The following is a 17,029-nucleotide window of genomic DNA, read 5'->3' as shown; positions in this document are numbered from 1 at the left end:
TTATGTATGACCAATTGAATCTTTTAATGAGGTAGAGGCACCGAAATGAAAAAAACATTGAGGGGGGCTGAAAGTTGCCATTTGTCCCGTATATACGGTTTCAAGCCCTTATGCAGGAGAGGGGGTGGATGGTTGCATTGTATATTGATTATTGGTGGCTCAGCCACGTCTTAAAATATATTGGGGCGCTCAAACAGCCTCAGTACCCAGGTTCCGGCACCTAAGCAATGAGGATATTTACTGCAGTTGCTGATGAAACTCTTCGTTTATGTTTGTCTGCACGTTATTAATACATTACCGAAAAAAAAAGGTTGCATCACTCCATAAGATAATAATGGATTCAATTCATTAAACATGTTTTAATTAATTAATCAACTGATTAAAAGGGCTTAAATTAATTAATCAACTAATTAAAAGGGTTTGAATTTATTATTCAATTGAAGAGAGGTTTAATTAATTAAATAATTAGCTCACAATCAAAAGGTAATTGGTTGTTTATTATTTATTAACTTATGAAAGAGTAAGCTATTCCAGACCAGGCCGTAGACTCATAGAAATTTGATTCACCGGGCCGCGGTTCCCAAAAGGTTGAGAACCACTGCGCTAGAGAGATTTGGTCTTTGTGTTGTTTTCATCATGCTATAGTTTTTCTCAGAACCATTGAGCGGACCTCGCCAGCTTGTCCTGTATTGTTGAGTGTTGTCATTTTGATGTTATGTAATTGTGAAATTTTTATGTTGCTTGATTATGAAAATTTCCTTGTGTGGCATAGCATTTTTCATTTGAAGAACGGATAGGTTTTGCTGAACTAGCCCAAAAATTTCTTTTGTTTAAATCTGTTTACATATGGCTTGTGATTGAGTTTCCTCACTCACTCACTGCCACTAATCTCATGATTTAACATAGTTTTAACTCTAATATTTAGTTCCTTGGCACAGTAGACTGTTGCAACTCTTTTTATGTATAGTGACGTTCACATATTGAACACCCGATTTAGTGTCTGAGGACTTACTTTCCATGCAGACTCCTGAACTTCATTGAATACTGTGATAGGTAGACTATTTCCCAGTGTGACTGGTTGCTTCATCGAGACTATTCTATATAGTGAAATCCATGATGGTTCTTCTTAGATTTATTTTGCTTCATAGAAACTAGTCATTTCTCAGCGATGGTTTTTCTCTCCATCATCCTTGTTGGGAATTGTGTTATTTTTGTTTCATCCCAGCTGTCAGGTCACCATAACGATTAAAAAAATGGCATTGGCACCTTAAATTTTTCATGTATAACTGAATTAGAGGTCTGACAAAAGCACAAAATTTTCAGAAATTATGGCACGTATGCTTCAACAGCTGTCTGATGCAAAGATAAATCCAGGAAAGAAAATTCAACAGCCTCTGCAGGGAATCAAACCCACATCCAATCACTTGCCAGGTGAGTGCGCTAGACGCCTCACCTGGGAAATGAACCTCTTTCCTTAGAGATTCATCTTCACATCAGCCAGCAGTTGAAGCCTTTGTATGAATAGCAGAGAGGGACATAATCTCTTAGGTCCCATCTCTGCTGGTATGGAAAAGAGTACTCAAGTCTCGGACAAGTAAAAGAATATGCAATTTTGGATTGTCTTTGACGGAGAAAGAAAAATGCTTGGCTTCTATGATATTAGGCTGGTGACAATTCATTTTTCAATTTGTCAAGCTCTGCTATAAGTAATTGTGATTATTATGGCATTCAGAATCAATGGTATATACACTGAAGAGCCAAAAAAACTGGTAAACCTGTCTAATATCACATAGGGCCCCCGCGAGCCCGCAGAAGTGCGGCAACACGACGTGGCATTAGCCCTGCTTGTCCATGAACATTACCAATATATAATTTGTATTTAAATTTTTATACCCACATACTTTTAGTTTTTTCACTTCATCATCCAGTCTTTGCTCCAGTGTTTTGACTTTTGTTAAGGACAGTTCTTTATCCTTCTTTAGCTCTTTTGCAACAGCTGACAAAGTTTTCACCTGTTCATGCAAACCTTTAAGCTTCAGAATACCCATATACCTAAAATAATGGTATCACATGAATATGCTTATATTTTATTGTGGAGACAACATACAAAAATATTTATAAATCAATTCTGTTACAGCAGGGTTGTTTCGTTCAAACTTTGGTTTCAACCAGATGGTTTTTTTTCAAAAAATCACATAAAAGTGGCCTAAATGTGATTTTGTCCCTTGAAAAATATCATAATGGTTCATTATTAGCCAAAATGTTTAATTCTTACCGCATTTTCTATTCTGTTGGGGTATATCTTTCAATGGCGTAAGATGATGTAAGTGGTTTTTTACAAAAATCTCATAAAAGTGGCCCAAATATGAATTTTCTTTCAAACTAAGTATCTTGGTTGCTTAGTTATATACAGTACCAAAACTTTTGATTTTTACTGCATTTTCTAACTTTGCGCTACATTCTGATGCTCTATCTTAAACAAATTCATGAATGAGGATTGCAGCCACAGTAGTAAAAGCCTGAAAATGGCCAGTTCGCAAAGTGGCCGGTGATCCCTGTCCAAATAATTTTCAGTTAGCATTCCTTGGAACATGGACTGGGTGAACATTTGATTAGGATGTACAACAGAAAGGGATTTATGAAAAATAATCAGCTATACACAAGACAATCATAATTAAAGTTATGATTCCAAAACACGAATAAGAACTGCTGGTCAGAATGGCTTAAAATTTTCATGCATCCATTGAATGAAGCAATGGAATTTTCTTTGGGGAAAGAAAAAAAACCTTTAAAATGTACAAGTGGATGATGCTGTATTTGGCCAGTGGTATAATCTATTTTGTGCAACCATATCATTTCACACTTCAACAGCATCAGTGTGTGAATCCCAGATGACTCGATAATCAGTTTTGGCACCGAAAATTTTATATGCATCATTGCTAAAATAAAGGGTAAGTAAAAGATAATTTTTTTTGATTTTGTAATAATGTATCTTCCAACATGAGAATTTGTCACGAAGTCAAAGAAAAAGTGAAAAAAACATTACTTAGAACTGTTTTTCTTGGTGGATAACATGCTTCACTCCTAATTTGGCTGAAACCTAAATTTTTTTTATTTATCCAACCCTGGTGGTAAGCACAACTTTTATTAACATGCGCATTGCAACACCAGCAAAACCGCTGCTAAAGAACATTTTTGACCTGGCTGCCAGGGCCATAGTGTGCCTTCTCAATACTATATACCAAAATAATTCATACACTCACTGAAATTTATATGCAAAAAAATTATGTTAACTTTGTTTTATGGAATTTTTTGTGAGCAACATATTTTTGAACCAGAGGCACAGCAGTTACTAAAACAACTTTTATTTTAAATTTCTCCTAAATATATGAAGTAAAAGTCTGGGCAAAACAAAATAATGGTATTTTGGCCATTAATATATTTATTCTGGCTCGCAACACAAAATTCGTCGAAATAAGACTGGGTCGCTTCTATTTCAAGTCATTCAACTAGATACTGAAATGAAAACCATCATCCCAGATTTCAATTGTTATTTTTTGTTTATTGCTTTTACCATTCTTGTTGACCATGAAAAATTTCATGTACATATGTCAAAACTTTTTGAAAGAAAAAATGTTTTCTAACGCCACGAATGACATCTCTAATGCTAACCATTCAAGCAATATTGTTCATATATGAAAATATATCATAAAATTTCGAGGGCATTTTTTTTTTCAACAGCACTAAACATTGATGATTAATAGAATTCATGTCCTTCTCTGGGAAATAGTATATCCTTCCAGATCCTTTCGTCATTGGAGAATTGATGGAAGCAATTATGTTACACAATGGAATAAAACAGATATCTTCTTTAGAAGGCCAGTGAAAAGATCTAGAAGGGCCATTGGGATGTAAGAATTTAACTTTAACATCACCTTCATCTTCGTGTTTAGATAAAACTACCGAAAACCAATGATCATCATAAGTACATGCAATAAAGTTATGCACACTGATATGTGACATCCTCACTGATGGTTGTTTGTCTGAGAAATTAAAGATAAGACAAATGTTTTCATCAAAAGTAATTATTTTTGTTTCGATGGAATCTTCTGATAGTGGTGTAAAGTGGTGAAAATTACGTGTGCCAGGGATTGTTTTTGCTTTTGTGAAACAAATCTCTAAATGCTTCCCCTACCATTTCTTTTGTAATCATCTGGAATTTAATGTTTTCAATTTTTGTTCTGCAAAAAGAAAGAAATTTCTCAGCTGAATCAATGGCATTTCCAGGACACATCGGAAGACCTGTTTTTTAACTAAGTGTTTTACAGTGTCACCAATACCATCACAAGGAGATTTGTCATGACTTGAGGTAAAAAATTACCATTTGACTGTTAACATGAATTCAGTTTTGTGATTAGAGAGATTGATAAAATTTTTACAATATTTATATTGGCTGCACACCCATCACTAAAGTAATGAATGCTTTTTACGCTCGGAAATGTTTCTTTGATGTATTTTACAATTATTTTTTGTGTTTCGTAGACAAAAGCAACATCATGCTCTAAATCATCTGATATTATGCAAAAACTTAAAATGACCAGATCTTCACCATTGGCTGTACGATTATAAATTACAACTGAATGGAGACAACAACTGTTGTGTGTCCATGGTAACCTTGTGCTTCATCCAGGATGACAAATGAGTAATTTTCTTTGAAGTCAAGTGAGACAAAATAGTCTCATCAATTTTCAGATTAACCTTGTTTTCCTTCAAATATCTGGCTTGAGATTTGGTTATTAATGAGTGTGGTACAAGTACTTCAAGGCTTTTCATCAACTTTTCCAAGTAATCTTCTAAAGTCAGTGACCTGAACTTGTTCAGTCCTATTAGTGGATATCCAAGTGACTTGATCATCAGGATCCCATTCTTCAAATTTTTCTTTTATGAAGCATTTGACTTTCATTTGATGGACACTTGGAGCAATGGCGAAGCATACAATCTCGGTTATTTATAGAGCACACTAAATGAACAATCAGGTCATGATAAGTCTGTTCTATTGAGAAAGCATGGAGCAACAGCATTACATTCTGGTGAATGGTGCACACACAAACAGAATGTGCACCAGAAGAACCTGCCAGCACACACCATTTGGGTCACAGCATGCAGAACTTTGACAAACCTATTTTTAGATCTGGATGTTCCAACTTAAAAGCTGAATAAAGCTTATTTAGGTTTATCAATAAAAATCGTTTTTGTTTGTATACATTTTTTCCAATGCTCACTTTATCCTTTTGACCCTGGCATAATTTTTGAGTATTCATCACATTGGTAAAAGTCTATGACAGTATTTATTACATTTTTATCCAGGGAATGTCCTTTTCTAGGTTCAGGCAAAGCTATTATGCCCTTGTCTCTTAAAAGCTCTCGTGCTTTTCGCACAGCATATTCAGTGACATTGAACTCTTCACAGATTTTTTTCCTTGTTCGATGAAGCAAGGGCCAGAGTTAAAATTTGCAGTTTTTCCCTTGTTGTGATGGTTGAATTGAGTCTTTTTTTAATCAACTCTATCAAAATATCCATATCATTTGCTTTCTGTTTAATATCTTCATTAAGTGTGCTTTGAAATTTAATTTCTGGTGATGCTTCAAAAACTTTAGAAACCTTTGATTTTAAAGTGTTACAGGCAGATTCAATTTTTCTCTTGGCATAGTTTGACTTGCACTGTGAAGCTACTCCATGAAGTTTAATTGGTGATTCTCCTGTTTTGTAGAAATGAATTCATTTTTTCAAGTGCTTCTTGTTTAGAAATTGACATTTGCAAGTTAGTAATCTCTACATCACTATCACTGCTCATCTCTTTACAGTATTCAGTTTCTTCACCTAATTTATTGTGCTTATTCACTTTATCCCAACAAGCATGACATATTTTTTGCCCTGGAATAGATTTTGCACAATTATCTATTGTATTTATTTTCTGTGAAAAGTACAAGTTTACTATTCCTAAACCTTTTTTTTTCTTCTGACATTTAAAAGGATTAAAGCGTGGTTTCTGGTATGTTTCCTATTTCTTTAAGAAAAAAGCTCTATGATGCTCACACACAGTAGATAAAAGTTCAGAACTCACTCCACTCCTCAAGATCAAAGGATTGATGTCTGATGGTTCCAATGATGTAAAGGGTAATAGATTTTCCACTTTTACATAACACTTTTTATGACAGTCAGACCCAGTTTCTTTTCCAACACTAAAAATTTTAAAAAGTGTCTTTTCTGACATTTTACTTTGGATTCCAGAATGATGTAAAATATTTAGCTAAAATGGAAATTGTTATAATAAGAAATACTTTTCACTTCAAGTTAATTTTAATCACATTTGCTAACCCTGGATTAGGTTACTCCAGGGGTTCTCAACTGGAGCTCTGCGAAGCCCTTGGGCACTTCCCAGGGGCTCCGCAGCAGCTCGAGGAAAGTAAAATAAATCAATAAATTTGATTAATAAATAAATAAAAAGGTCTGAAGGATTCCACCATATAAGTTATATATTAAAAAGGGCTCCTCGAGCCAAACTCGGGACTCCGCCATAGAAATTATACGTTGGAAAGGGCTCCGCGAGTCAGAATAGGTTGAGAACCACTGGGTTACTCTATGGAGCCCTTTTTTGTCTTCAGCAAGATCATAAATGAGACTAGCATCATTTGTACGTGGGGGCAGTTGGGTTCTAAAGCTTGTTTTAGTTTTCTCCATGAAGCAACAGCAGTGACTTTATCATCACCTGCTGAGATGATAAAGTCTTATAATCAAATAAGACACCAGTTGCCCTGTTTAAAAGACCAGTGTGCCATAGTTTATTTCTTCACAAACACTATTATTATTGTTATAACCATCATCACAAGAAACATCACATCTAATATATCACCACCGGGCACTATATACATAATGTTGCCGTTCTACTCTCTTCCATCTGCTTCAGCTACAACAATCAGGTTGTATCTGATAATTATTTTATTTTTTGGGATTTGATGCCTTAAATTCTAGCTATTCATCAGCAATTTTTTATTATTACTTGGAAAAAAAGAATACGCCTATATTTTTATTCTTAAAAGACTTCAAAATATGATAATGTAGAATTTTTTCACACCATTATTTTACTATTTTACCATTTACCATTATTTATCATATAAATTAAATGTTTTATATGTTATTTAAATTTTATATGTTTATAAAATATATGTTCTAATAATCAAAGTAATTTTTTTTAACTATCAGTTTTGAAAAAATATCTTTATAATTAAGCATATTAAAAATAACTTAAAAATACATCTATATGTTTAACAATAATATCTGGATTTATTGAATACAAAATAATTATTTAAGCAAAAATATATTATCAAATTACAAAAGTTCCCTTTCGTTGCATCATAAGAAATATTTATAGATTAATTAAAGTAATTTTAATTACTTGGAATTTGAACACTTTTCTAAGAATATTTTCAACATGAAGGTTAAATTTGAAATTATTTTATTCAACATTAAATTAATTTAATTTAAGTATGAATTTAAACCAAAAACCTTTTTTTCCACCAACCCTGATGTGACACCTTTCATTAACATTTCTAACTATTTCATGAATTTATTTAATCCTTGAATTTTAAAATTTATTAAATGTTTTTGAATTATTGCATCAACTCTAAATTTTTTTTTTTTTTTGTTAAGCATGAATCTTTATATACAGTCAAAATGTACAAATATAATTAATGGAGTCATGTAAGTACAATTGTGTTTTATGACTCAAATGTATTAACTGTCAAAATAATGTTTATACTTCTATAGTCTTTTACTTAATATATTAATAGGATTAAATTTTTTTAAAAATTAGAAAATTCATGCTGCGCATAAAAAAAAATGATAGAAAAATTTTAAAAAATTAATTACAAAAAAAATCGAATTTAATTTAAATGATTTTTTTGCAATAAGCTTTAAATTTGTTTTAGGTCATAATCTGCATTTTTTTGTGAGTATATTTAGTGTGAATATCATTTGAATGAATTGAAAATTTGCAAAGTTATGATATATTTTCATATATAAACATTAGAAAACATTTTTTCTCTCAAGAAGTTTTAACATATGTACATGAAATTTTTCATGGTCAACAAGAATGGTAAAAGCAATAAACAAAAAATAACAATTGAAATCTGGGATGATGGTTTTCATTTCAGTATCTAGTTGATTGACTTGAAATAGGAGCGACCCAGTCTTATTTCGACGAATTTTGTGTTGCGAGCCAGAATAAATATATTAACGGCCAAAATACCATTATTTTGTTTTGCCCAGACTTTTACTTCATATATTTAGCAGAAATTTAAAATAAAAGTTGTTTTAGTAACTGCTGTGCCTCTGGTTCAAAAATGTGTTGGAAAAATTGTATTTTTTTTCACAAAATTCCATAAAAACAAAGTTAATTTTTTTGAATATAAATTTCAGTAAGTGTATGAATTCTTTTTATTCATATTTTATACGTTTTTGTGAACATTTTAGTGAAAATTTCTCTTGAATATATTGAAAATTGAAAAAGTTATGATTTATTTTCTCAAACAATGCCTCTTAAAAATCGAGCTTCGGAAAAGTCATTTTTTGATAAATTCCAACATTTTTTCTGTCAAAAAGTTTTAGACATATGCAAATAATATTTCACATGGTTAGTAAGGATGGTGAAAGCAACAAATAAAAAAATTATAAAAATCTGCGACCATGGGTGTCATTTTGGCATTTTGCTGGGTGATTTGAAATGGAATGACCCGAATGTGATATTCCTAGGAAATCAATTGCAAGTGAAAGATCACACATGTTCCTGTTGATGAGAACATTACTCATTCATCACTTTCTAATCTCAGTCATGACAGCGAATCTTTATCTAGCTCTGACAATTGTATTCCTGAGTCAGATGTCAAAGACAGTGGAGTGAATTCTTCTGCTCTTCATAAGAACTGTGCAACAAAAAGTGATCTGGTGAGTCATGATATTGCTGATAAAAGTACTGTACCAGTGACTCGTCGATATCCATTGTGTGACTGGAAAAAGTCTTTGCGTTTGATTTATGAACATTAACTTCTGTTTTGCATTTATATAATCACCTATGTATTTCATATTTTTTGGGGGGAGTATTGTAATAAATATACTTAGCCATTTAAAAGGCTAAAAACTAAAGGTGTTATTTTGCTATCATGTAGTGACAACAGTGCTTTTGTAAACACAACACAACGTTTTTGTGTCTCCAGCGAGTAAGCTGTTTGTGCATTTTCACGCCAGTGCTTAGATTATGTATCTCCACATTTAAAGTAATAAATAATCAGTTATTAATGTTAAACCAGTTCTTGAAACATTATTTATAATAAAAACAATGTCCAATGAGCCAAATTCAATACATGCAAAAGTGAGAGAAATAGTTTTTTGATATCGAGCCACTCCATTGTCAAATGGTAAAAACTCCAGCTGAAATGTATTTGCAACGCAATATCTGTATTCAATTTGATGCTTTTCGACCCAGGAAGCACACTAAGAACACTGAACACACAATCAAGTCTAGACAATTAAGTGTGGGAGACAGAATACAAGCCCGATGTTATATCAACAATCGAACTGTATGGTTATGCTTTCAAAAGACACATTGATCAACTGAGAAGAACAGAGGTTCCAAAAAAGTCAGTTTCCTTTTTACCAACTACCAAATTTGATGATAATGAGGATTTTGATGAACATATTCAACAACCACCCAGATGGCAAGAATTTTGTTATCCAGGAATGCATCAGCAAAAACCTGATGACTCCCAGAATTCAGGTACTCAACTGCAACCAAGAAACAGCCAGGATGTACTCGACATAGACAAAGTTTGTGTGTTTACGTCTTGTATCAATCCTGGTCACATTGCCGGTTGCTGCATTATGTCTTTGTCTACATTCTATACATTATTCATTAATCCAGTTAGTTCCCATTATATATGTTTTCATTAATAAATGGTATATAACAACATCCCATGTCTTCAATCAGTCTCACTTCGGATAAAATAAAATCATTGATGAATGCAAGAAAAAATTTTTAAAAATTTTATTGTGTATTTCCAATTTTATTGAATAAAAAATAATAATTCATTTTAGAGAAGTCCCAGACCAGAAAATGGAATGGTTGATAAAAATAAACTTGAATCAAATCTTCAAAAGTAAGTATAAAGTAGAAAATTTACCTTGGTCTGAATTTCTTCTTCGCCAAACACATTCGAAAATTCTTCTGAATAGTTATAATTTTCTGTTGTCGATATATGATTTTATTCTTCACTGTTACAAAAAAAAATTCTATTGTACCAACTGCTATACCCTTTTATCATAATATTTTTATAATGTTGTGAAATAAAATATAAAAACAATATCCTGAATTACTAAGCATCCTTAAAAATAATTTTTATCATAAGAAAATATAAAAACTTTGTAAGTCAAACTTTTTTTCACAAATTTGTTAAACAAAATGAAGTCACAATTGTAACTGTACAAGTTGCAGCATGACATCACTGATGCTATAAAAATTTGGTCAAGTATTTCCGAAAGATGCCAATCAGAAAGAAAACCTACATTGTTTCACCCTGTTTTCATGTTTACTTCAGAATATGAAGGTCATAAAATTGAATTATTTTTCAATTATCATTCCAGAGCTATATTTCCATAGATATAATAATTTCTCTTTACTTATATGGTAACATTGGCAATTTAACTCATTATTTGGTAACATCAGGGTTTTAACACTGATTATTTGGCAAAATTAGCAATTTAACAATTATTATTTTATGGAATAGCTCTTTTGCTAGCAAAGTGAAACATTTCATTTAGATTTAACACAAAGATGATTGATGATAGAAACCTTGGTTGTGTCTGCTGGTCATTGTGGTTATATATATATATTTTTTTACTGGAAACTGACTCATGTTCATACTCTAAAGCAGTGTTTCCCAAAGTGGGCGATGGAATGGTCCAGGGAGGCAATAAAAGCTACAGACTTAACATAGGATCTTATGGGTTCACTTGAGTTGGGAGGCAATGAGAGGAAACAAATTGCTGATGAAGGGGGCGATGGAACAATAAGTTTCGGGGGACTATGCTCTAAAGTCTGAAAACCAGAAAAAAAAAAACATCTTCAGCTGACCACCACTACACAATCACAGGTATCAATTGCGATTTTGTGATGGGAAGATTGATAATAGGCCATGATTCTTGGAGTCATAAAATCAATGCCAGAAAAAATCCAAAAACTTATTCATCAAAAAATCTGTGACCACTTTTTGTGATTTATTTTACTTCTGTGACGTTTTCTCATTTCATAACTTTCCCATAATGGTAGATGCCGTGGTATATGATATCCAACTTCAGTGTATGTCATGCTTTTGCATGTTCAGAATGAATTTTTCACAGTGTGCTGCCATGCATGGGCGCAGCTTAGTGAAAACAGTAATCATGGCAATACTTTTTTTTACAAGTAGAGCCACCCCCCCAAATCATAGAGATTTTGACAAGAAGTGCAACAATTTTGAAACCACAAAACTTCTCAATGCTCTTTGGTACATCTTGGGCAGTGTGTGTTTTCAGGAAGTTCTGCAAGTGTCAAATCTGAAATGGAGAAACTGATAATGGATGAATATTTGTTAGTGAGGATTTTTTTTTTTATCAGTGTGGATTTCTGATTTCTTGTTACGAGGAGGCATTGGTTGAGTACAGAGTGGGCAATTCGGTAAATGTATATGTATACATTATATAACTTCACACTCAGATTAATACAATACATACAGGGCTCGGCACGGATCACTTTTTCCCCTAAAAGTCACTTTTTTAAAAGCTGGTCATTTTTATTACGTATTTTCGGGCCCAGGTCACTTTTTCTACTTTTTTAGCGAAAAGAGACCTCGGTCTATTGCGCTTTTCCGGTAGCTACGTTTTTCTTTTCTTCTAGGAGATTATGGGGTTTCTCAAGGTCACCTATTTTCTTCCTCTCTTCATACAGCTAAAGCAACATCCCCTATCAGAGTTGCCAGATTGGCAGTTTTCCCGCCAAATTGGGCTGGTTTGAAAACGGTTCGCTGAGAAATTTTTGTCTTTGGAAGTTTTTCTAAAATTGTGTTCATGGCGAATATTTCTCCCTATTTTTCTTTCTTTTTCTTTGCTTGTGAGAAAAGAAGTTTTTCCTTTTCACTTCAGTCCCCACCTCATGTTTTTTTCCTGACAAGGCGGAAGGGAGGCATCTCACCCAGCAATGGAAAGTCAGAACATTCAATTACAATGCCTTTGCCTTGCCTCCCCAAAACAGTGTGTTCACCTCCACTATTTCCAAACAGCTGTAGGTTAGTGTTTCCCGGACCCTAACATGTGGCCAATATCACCCCTCCTCCATGGATTATTTAATGGTCCGGGGAAAAGGGGACAACAGAAGCTATATGCAGGGATGGGATTGCTGCGCCATTAGCAATTTCCTGCTACATACTGTGCCATAACGTTGATTTTCTGAGAAAATTTGATGCTTCTGCGCCAATCCAGGGCTCTCTAAAATTTCCCTCTTCAACTTTCACTTTCGATGATGTCATTTGAGTCATGCTGTGACATCAACCTCGGCGTTGCTACTGTAACTTATAGGAAACCTTTCTGTATGTTCCAGTTTTTTTTGTATAATTCATCAAGATGCCGGTTCTGCCAAGATTTTCTGCATTTGGGTGTGAACATGATGTGTACGTATTTCAGATTCCGAAAACCAGCGTTGTCTCAGATTGATTACAAAACCGAATTTTGAGCTAAAAAATAGTTTGGATTTTTTAACCAATCGGAGACGCAAGTTTTCGGAATCTTGAAATACGGACACGTTGTTTGCACCATCGAGCTTGCCTTGGCAGTGCTGCAAACGTCGTCTGCAACATAATTCGTTGGAAGATCACATGACTCGGTGAAAACACACACAATCCCCTGTTATTTTCTTATGGCATAAATAGGAGTTTAAAACAATAAATGAAAGAAATAATATCAGCATCTATGAGATAATTCCAAAATTAATGAGTGCGCTAATTTTAGCATTAACGAAAAACAATTCCAGAATTAATGAAAGAAAAATTCTAGAATTAAAGAAATAGATAATTTCAGTTCCAAAATAAATGAAAGAGATAACTCAGCATTGATGAGAGAGATAATTCAGCATTGATGAAGAAAGAATTCCAGAATTAATGAAAGAAAGAATTCCAGAATTAATGAAAGAAAGAATTACAGAATTAATGAAAGAAAGAATTCCAGAATTAATGGAAGAAAAAATTCCAGTATTAATGAAAGAAAAATTCCAGTTTAATGTGTGAAAGAGATAATTTCAGTTCTAAAATAAATGAAAGCGATAATTCCAGCATTAAACATGGTTCGTACTCTTTCAACGAAAAAAAATTCAAGGACTATTCAAGCACTTTTCAAGGTAAAACTTAAAAATTCAAGGACTTTTTTTACAAACGCATATTTTTCACATGAATAGGCGCATATTTAATTTTGATTGAAACTTTCAGAGATGACATTTCTACCTACTTTATTTCACATGATCCTTAATGAATAAAGGAGGCCACATACACACATATATCATAAAAAACATATGACACATTGAATAACACAGTTCATGCCTATCAATTTCCTCATTGAAACGTCTCTAAATATTGCAATTAATTTTCTTTTAAAGACTAAAAAAAAGAACTCTTCTAAAGATAGAAAAAGATTAAATTATTTCTTTCATTAATTCTGAATTAATTTATTTCATTAATGCTGAAAAAATTTCTTTCGTTAATTCTGGAATTTTTTCATCAATTCTGGAATTATTCCTTTCATTATTTTTGGAATAATTGCTTTCATCAATTCTGGATTTGTTTCTCTTGCTAATGCTGAAATTCTTTCTTTTGCTAATGCTGAAATTCTTTCTTTTGCTAATGCTGAAATTTTTTCTTTTGCTAATGCTGAAATTCTTTCTTTTGCTAATGCTGAAATTCTTTCTTTTGCTAATGCTGAAATTCTTTCATTAATGCTGAATTCTTTTAATGATTCTAAAATTTCATTAATTCTGGAATTATTGCTTTATTAATTTTGGAATTCTCTCTTTTATCAATGCTGAAATTTGTCTTTCATTAAGTTTGGAATTATCTCTCATTAATTTTGGATTTATCTTTCATTAATTCTGCAATTTTTTCTTTCATTGATTCTGGAACTATCTCTTTTATTAATTCTGGAACTCTCTTTCATTTATTTTGGAATCATATCATCGATACTGAAATTATTTCTTTCATTTATTGTTTTAAACTCCTTTAAACAACTATGGATGCCATTAGAAAATAACGGAGAAGCGCCGACATTCAACGCATCACATGATCTTCCAAGGAATGATGTAGACCACTGAGGTCATACCAGCGCCGGTACTAGAACGCGGGGGGCAACTGCCCCGGGTGGCAATTTTAGAATTGGGGGGGGGGGCAGCAAGACAGTACAAAAATCCTAGTTATGGCACTGCGTCATACTCCCTCCAGTAATATAAGCTCAATGGATTTCAGCGCCGATTCACCCATTGAAGTACAGCTTGCATTTGGCGACATTTTTGTCTGGCACACTCAGTAACCAATCTTGATGCCACACAATAAAAAGTATACACACACTTGTTACTCATTTTTTGTTTTCTTTCTTTAAAGAACCTTGTACAAGCGCTTCACATCACTCCTAAATAAATATTTTGTTGACAGCATGGGCGGAGATACGGGCGGGGGGAATGTGAAGTTGACTGATCTAATATATATATATGTGCTGAATCTAATGCTAAGTGGTGACGGTAGCGCAATTGACTCCATATGAATGAGACGTAGTTGTAGATACATTATCTTTAATTATGATGCTATATAGAAGATATTATTTACATGGTATATATATTAAGAGAGATAAAGACGACGTTGGTGCATCTCATGTGAGAGCTGGAGCTGAACTGATGTTCTCACACACATGGCCCTTCGGACCCTCCGAAGGGGCATCCGGTCACGTGATCATCTCATGTTACAGTACAGAATGTACTGAGATTCTTTCACGTGACCAGAGCGTGCTTGTTAAGAGAGAGCCAATGTACAAAGTAAAGTAATAATAATACATATAAGAATATATATTGAGGCTCTACATATGAATTGACATCATCATCATCGTGCCCCCCCCCCCCCAGACTTCCAAGTCAATCTCCGCCTATGGTTGACAGTAATCAGAGGAAGCTTCGCTCACTTACGGACCGAAAGGCTGAAATTATTTCGGCAAAAATTATAAAACTTTTTTTCTAAGATATTGATTTCTCAAGTCCTCCAGAAAAAATACCTAGTACAAAAGTTTAATGACTTCCAACGACTCCAAATACGTCTACGTACGATCACAGGATACATGCTACCATAAAGCCGGGTTTTCCTAGAAGTGGGTTGTTGCAATACCTTCTAGAGCAGAAAGACTTCTACTCTAGAACGAGGTATTTGTTGTTGAGGGCCAGAGCGTGCCGACTGAACTGAAGAAAAAAAACAACGATCGGAAGTTCATATTTTGAACTCTAGCTTTTATTCCATAAAAGTTGCAAGGAGAAAAAACAAGATCATTTATGATCATAAAAAAAATAAATACATAAATAAAACGGCCGACAAATAACAACCGGCAATCTCAGGGAGAAAAAAAACAATCCTGACATAGACGCGGAAAAAACCAGCCTACAGTATAAAGCCGAGCTCCCGTGAGGGTGAGAGCACGCCGCTCACGATTTACATATTGCGTCTGGCCGAGCGGTTCCACGTGCACAGAGAATAAAATGGGAAAAAACATTCCCACATAGGTTTTTGGCGCCGCATGAACCGAACTGGATCATTTCGCGCCGACAGAAACATGTTACATAATCAAACTACGCATTTGTGTATTCCTACCGTGGCGCATCAGCTACTCTGTCATCTGCATGCTCCGGTTTGAAGGGAAGCATCGAGCTCGATGAAGGGAAGTGAAAGAAAACAAAAATGAAGAGAAGATCGGTAAAACGAGTGGCGCACAACGCATTTGACTCCTCCAGAAGCAGTAGGCCAATCACGCCCGACGTAAAACACTGCCGTGAGGCAAGAGGTTAAGAGGGAAGCCACATCAGATAACCCCCGGCATGGCCCCCACATCCTGAAGCAGGGCCCTAGGCTGGGATCTTTTACGGGCCCCCCCTTTATGATGAATTTATAGCGTGAAAAAACAAAAAAATGATTAAAATCCTCCCGGGCCCCAGGGCTGGAGCCTTGTCAGCCCACCTCTTGTGGTGGCCATGACCCCCGGGGCCATATTTGGTCCGAGGGGCAAGGGCCTTCATGCAATTTATCATTATATAGCTTAGAGGGTGAGTCGCAATGAATTTATTAAAGATAAATTTTGAGTTCATAGCCTTCAAATAACATTGAAATTAACAGAAATTGATTATAACAACACATAAAGGTATTTTCTTCTGAAATTGCAATTGAAAAAGAAATATTTTTTGCATTAAAAAATAAATTTTTGATAGTGGGAGGGGATTATGAGCCCTCTATGGTATGAATATAGAAGTCGAATAGCTAATTAACAGCAATTCAGAGGCACTGACCAAGAAGGAATTAATGCAGTTGACTGCTCTTGAAACTGAAGCGGCACCAGATGGAGATCAAGATAAAGAAGTAGAAGACAAGTTTACCATGAGTAGCATAGTAAAGTTCAAATTAGCAATTTCAAATCAGCAATAGATTGTTTTTATGACATAGATCCCTCTATGGTATGTTCTTCACGTGTAGAAAAATTGGTAGAGGAAGCCTACTACAACATACTTGATAATATGAAGAAGAAACAAACAGAAATCACAATGTTTCAGAAAACATCCCTAACAATCACTGCATCCTCTTTTACATTCCCTTCTACCTCTGCGTTACCCTGCTCTTCTCATGCTGTTCAATAAATGAGATATACAAAAAAAAC

General features: G+C 34.0%; 1 protein-coding gene across 3 annotated transcripts in view; it reads right to left on the bottom strand.

Moving 5' to 3' along the window:
• jar (Myosin heavy chain 95F jaguar) overlaps positions 1–17,029 on the bottom strand; it is a 396,549-nt gene that overhangs the window by 136,208 nt on the left and 243,312 nt on the right. For all 3 annotated transcript variants that reach the window (XM_089239616.1, XM_089239617.1, XM_089239618.1), the window contains 2 exons: positions 10,237–10,327; positions 1,902–2,052 (listed from right to left, as the gene is read on the bottom strand). In XM_089239616.1, coding sequence (XP_089095742.1) covers positions 1,902–2,052; positions 10,237–10,327 — 242 coding nt within the window. The remainder of the gene's footprint in view (positions 1–1,901; positions 2,053–10,236; positions 10,328–17,029) is intronic.

This window comes from Pholcus phalangioides, unplaced genomic scaffold (assembly GCF_987345545.1).
Source record: "Pholcus phalangioides strain wild (caught in Gottingen) unplaced genomic scaffold, Ppha-v1.0 ptg000011l_1, whole genome shotgun sequence".
NCBI lineage: Eukaryota > Metazoa > Arthropoda > Arachnida > Araneae > Pholcidae > Pholcus > Pholcus phalangioides.
Note: the sequence above shows the minus strand (reverse complement) of the source record. Positions and strands in the feature narration are given on the sequence as shown.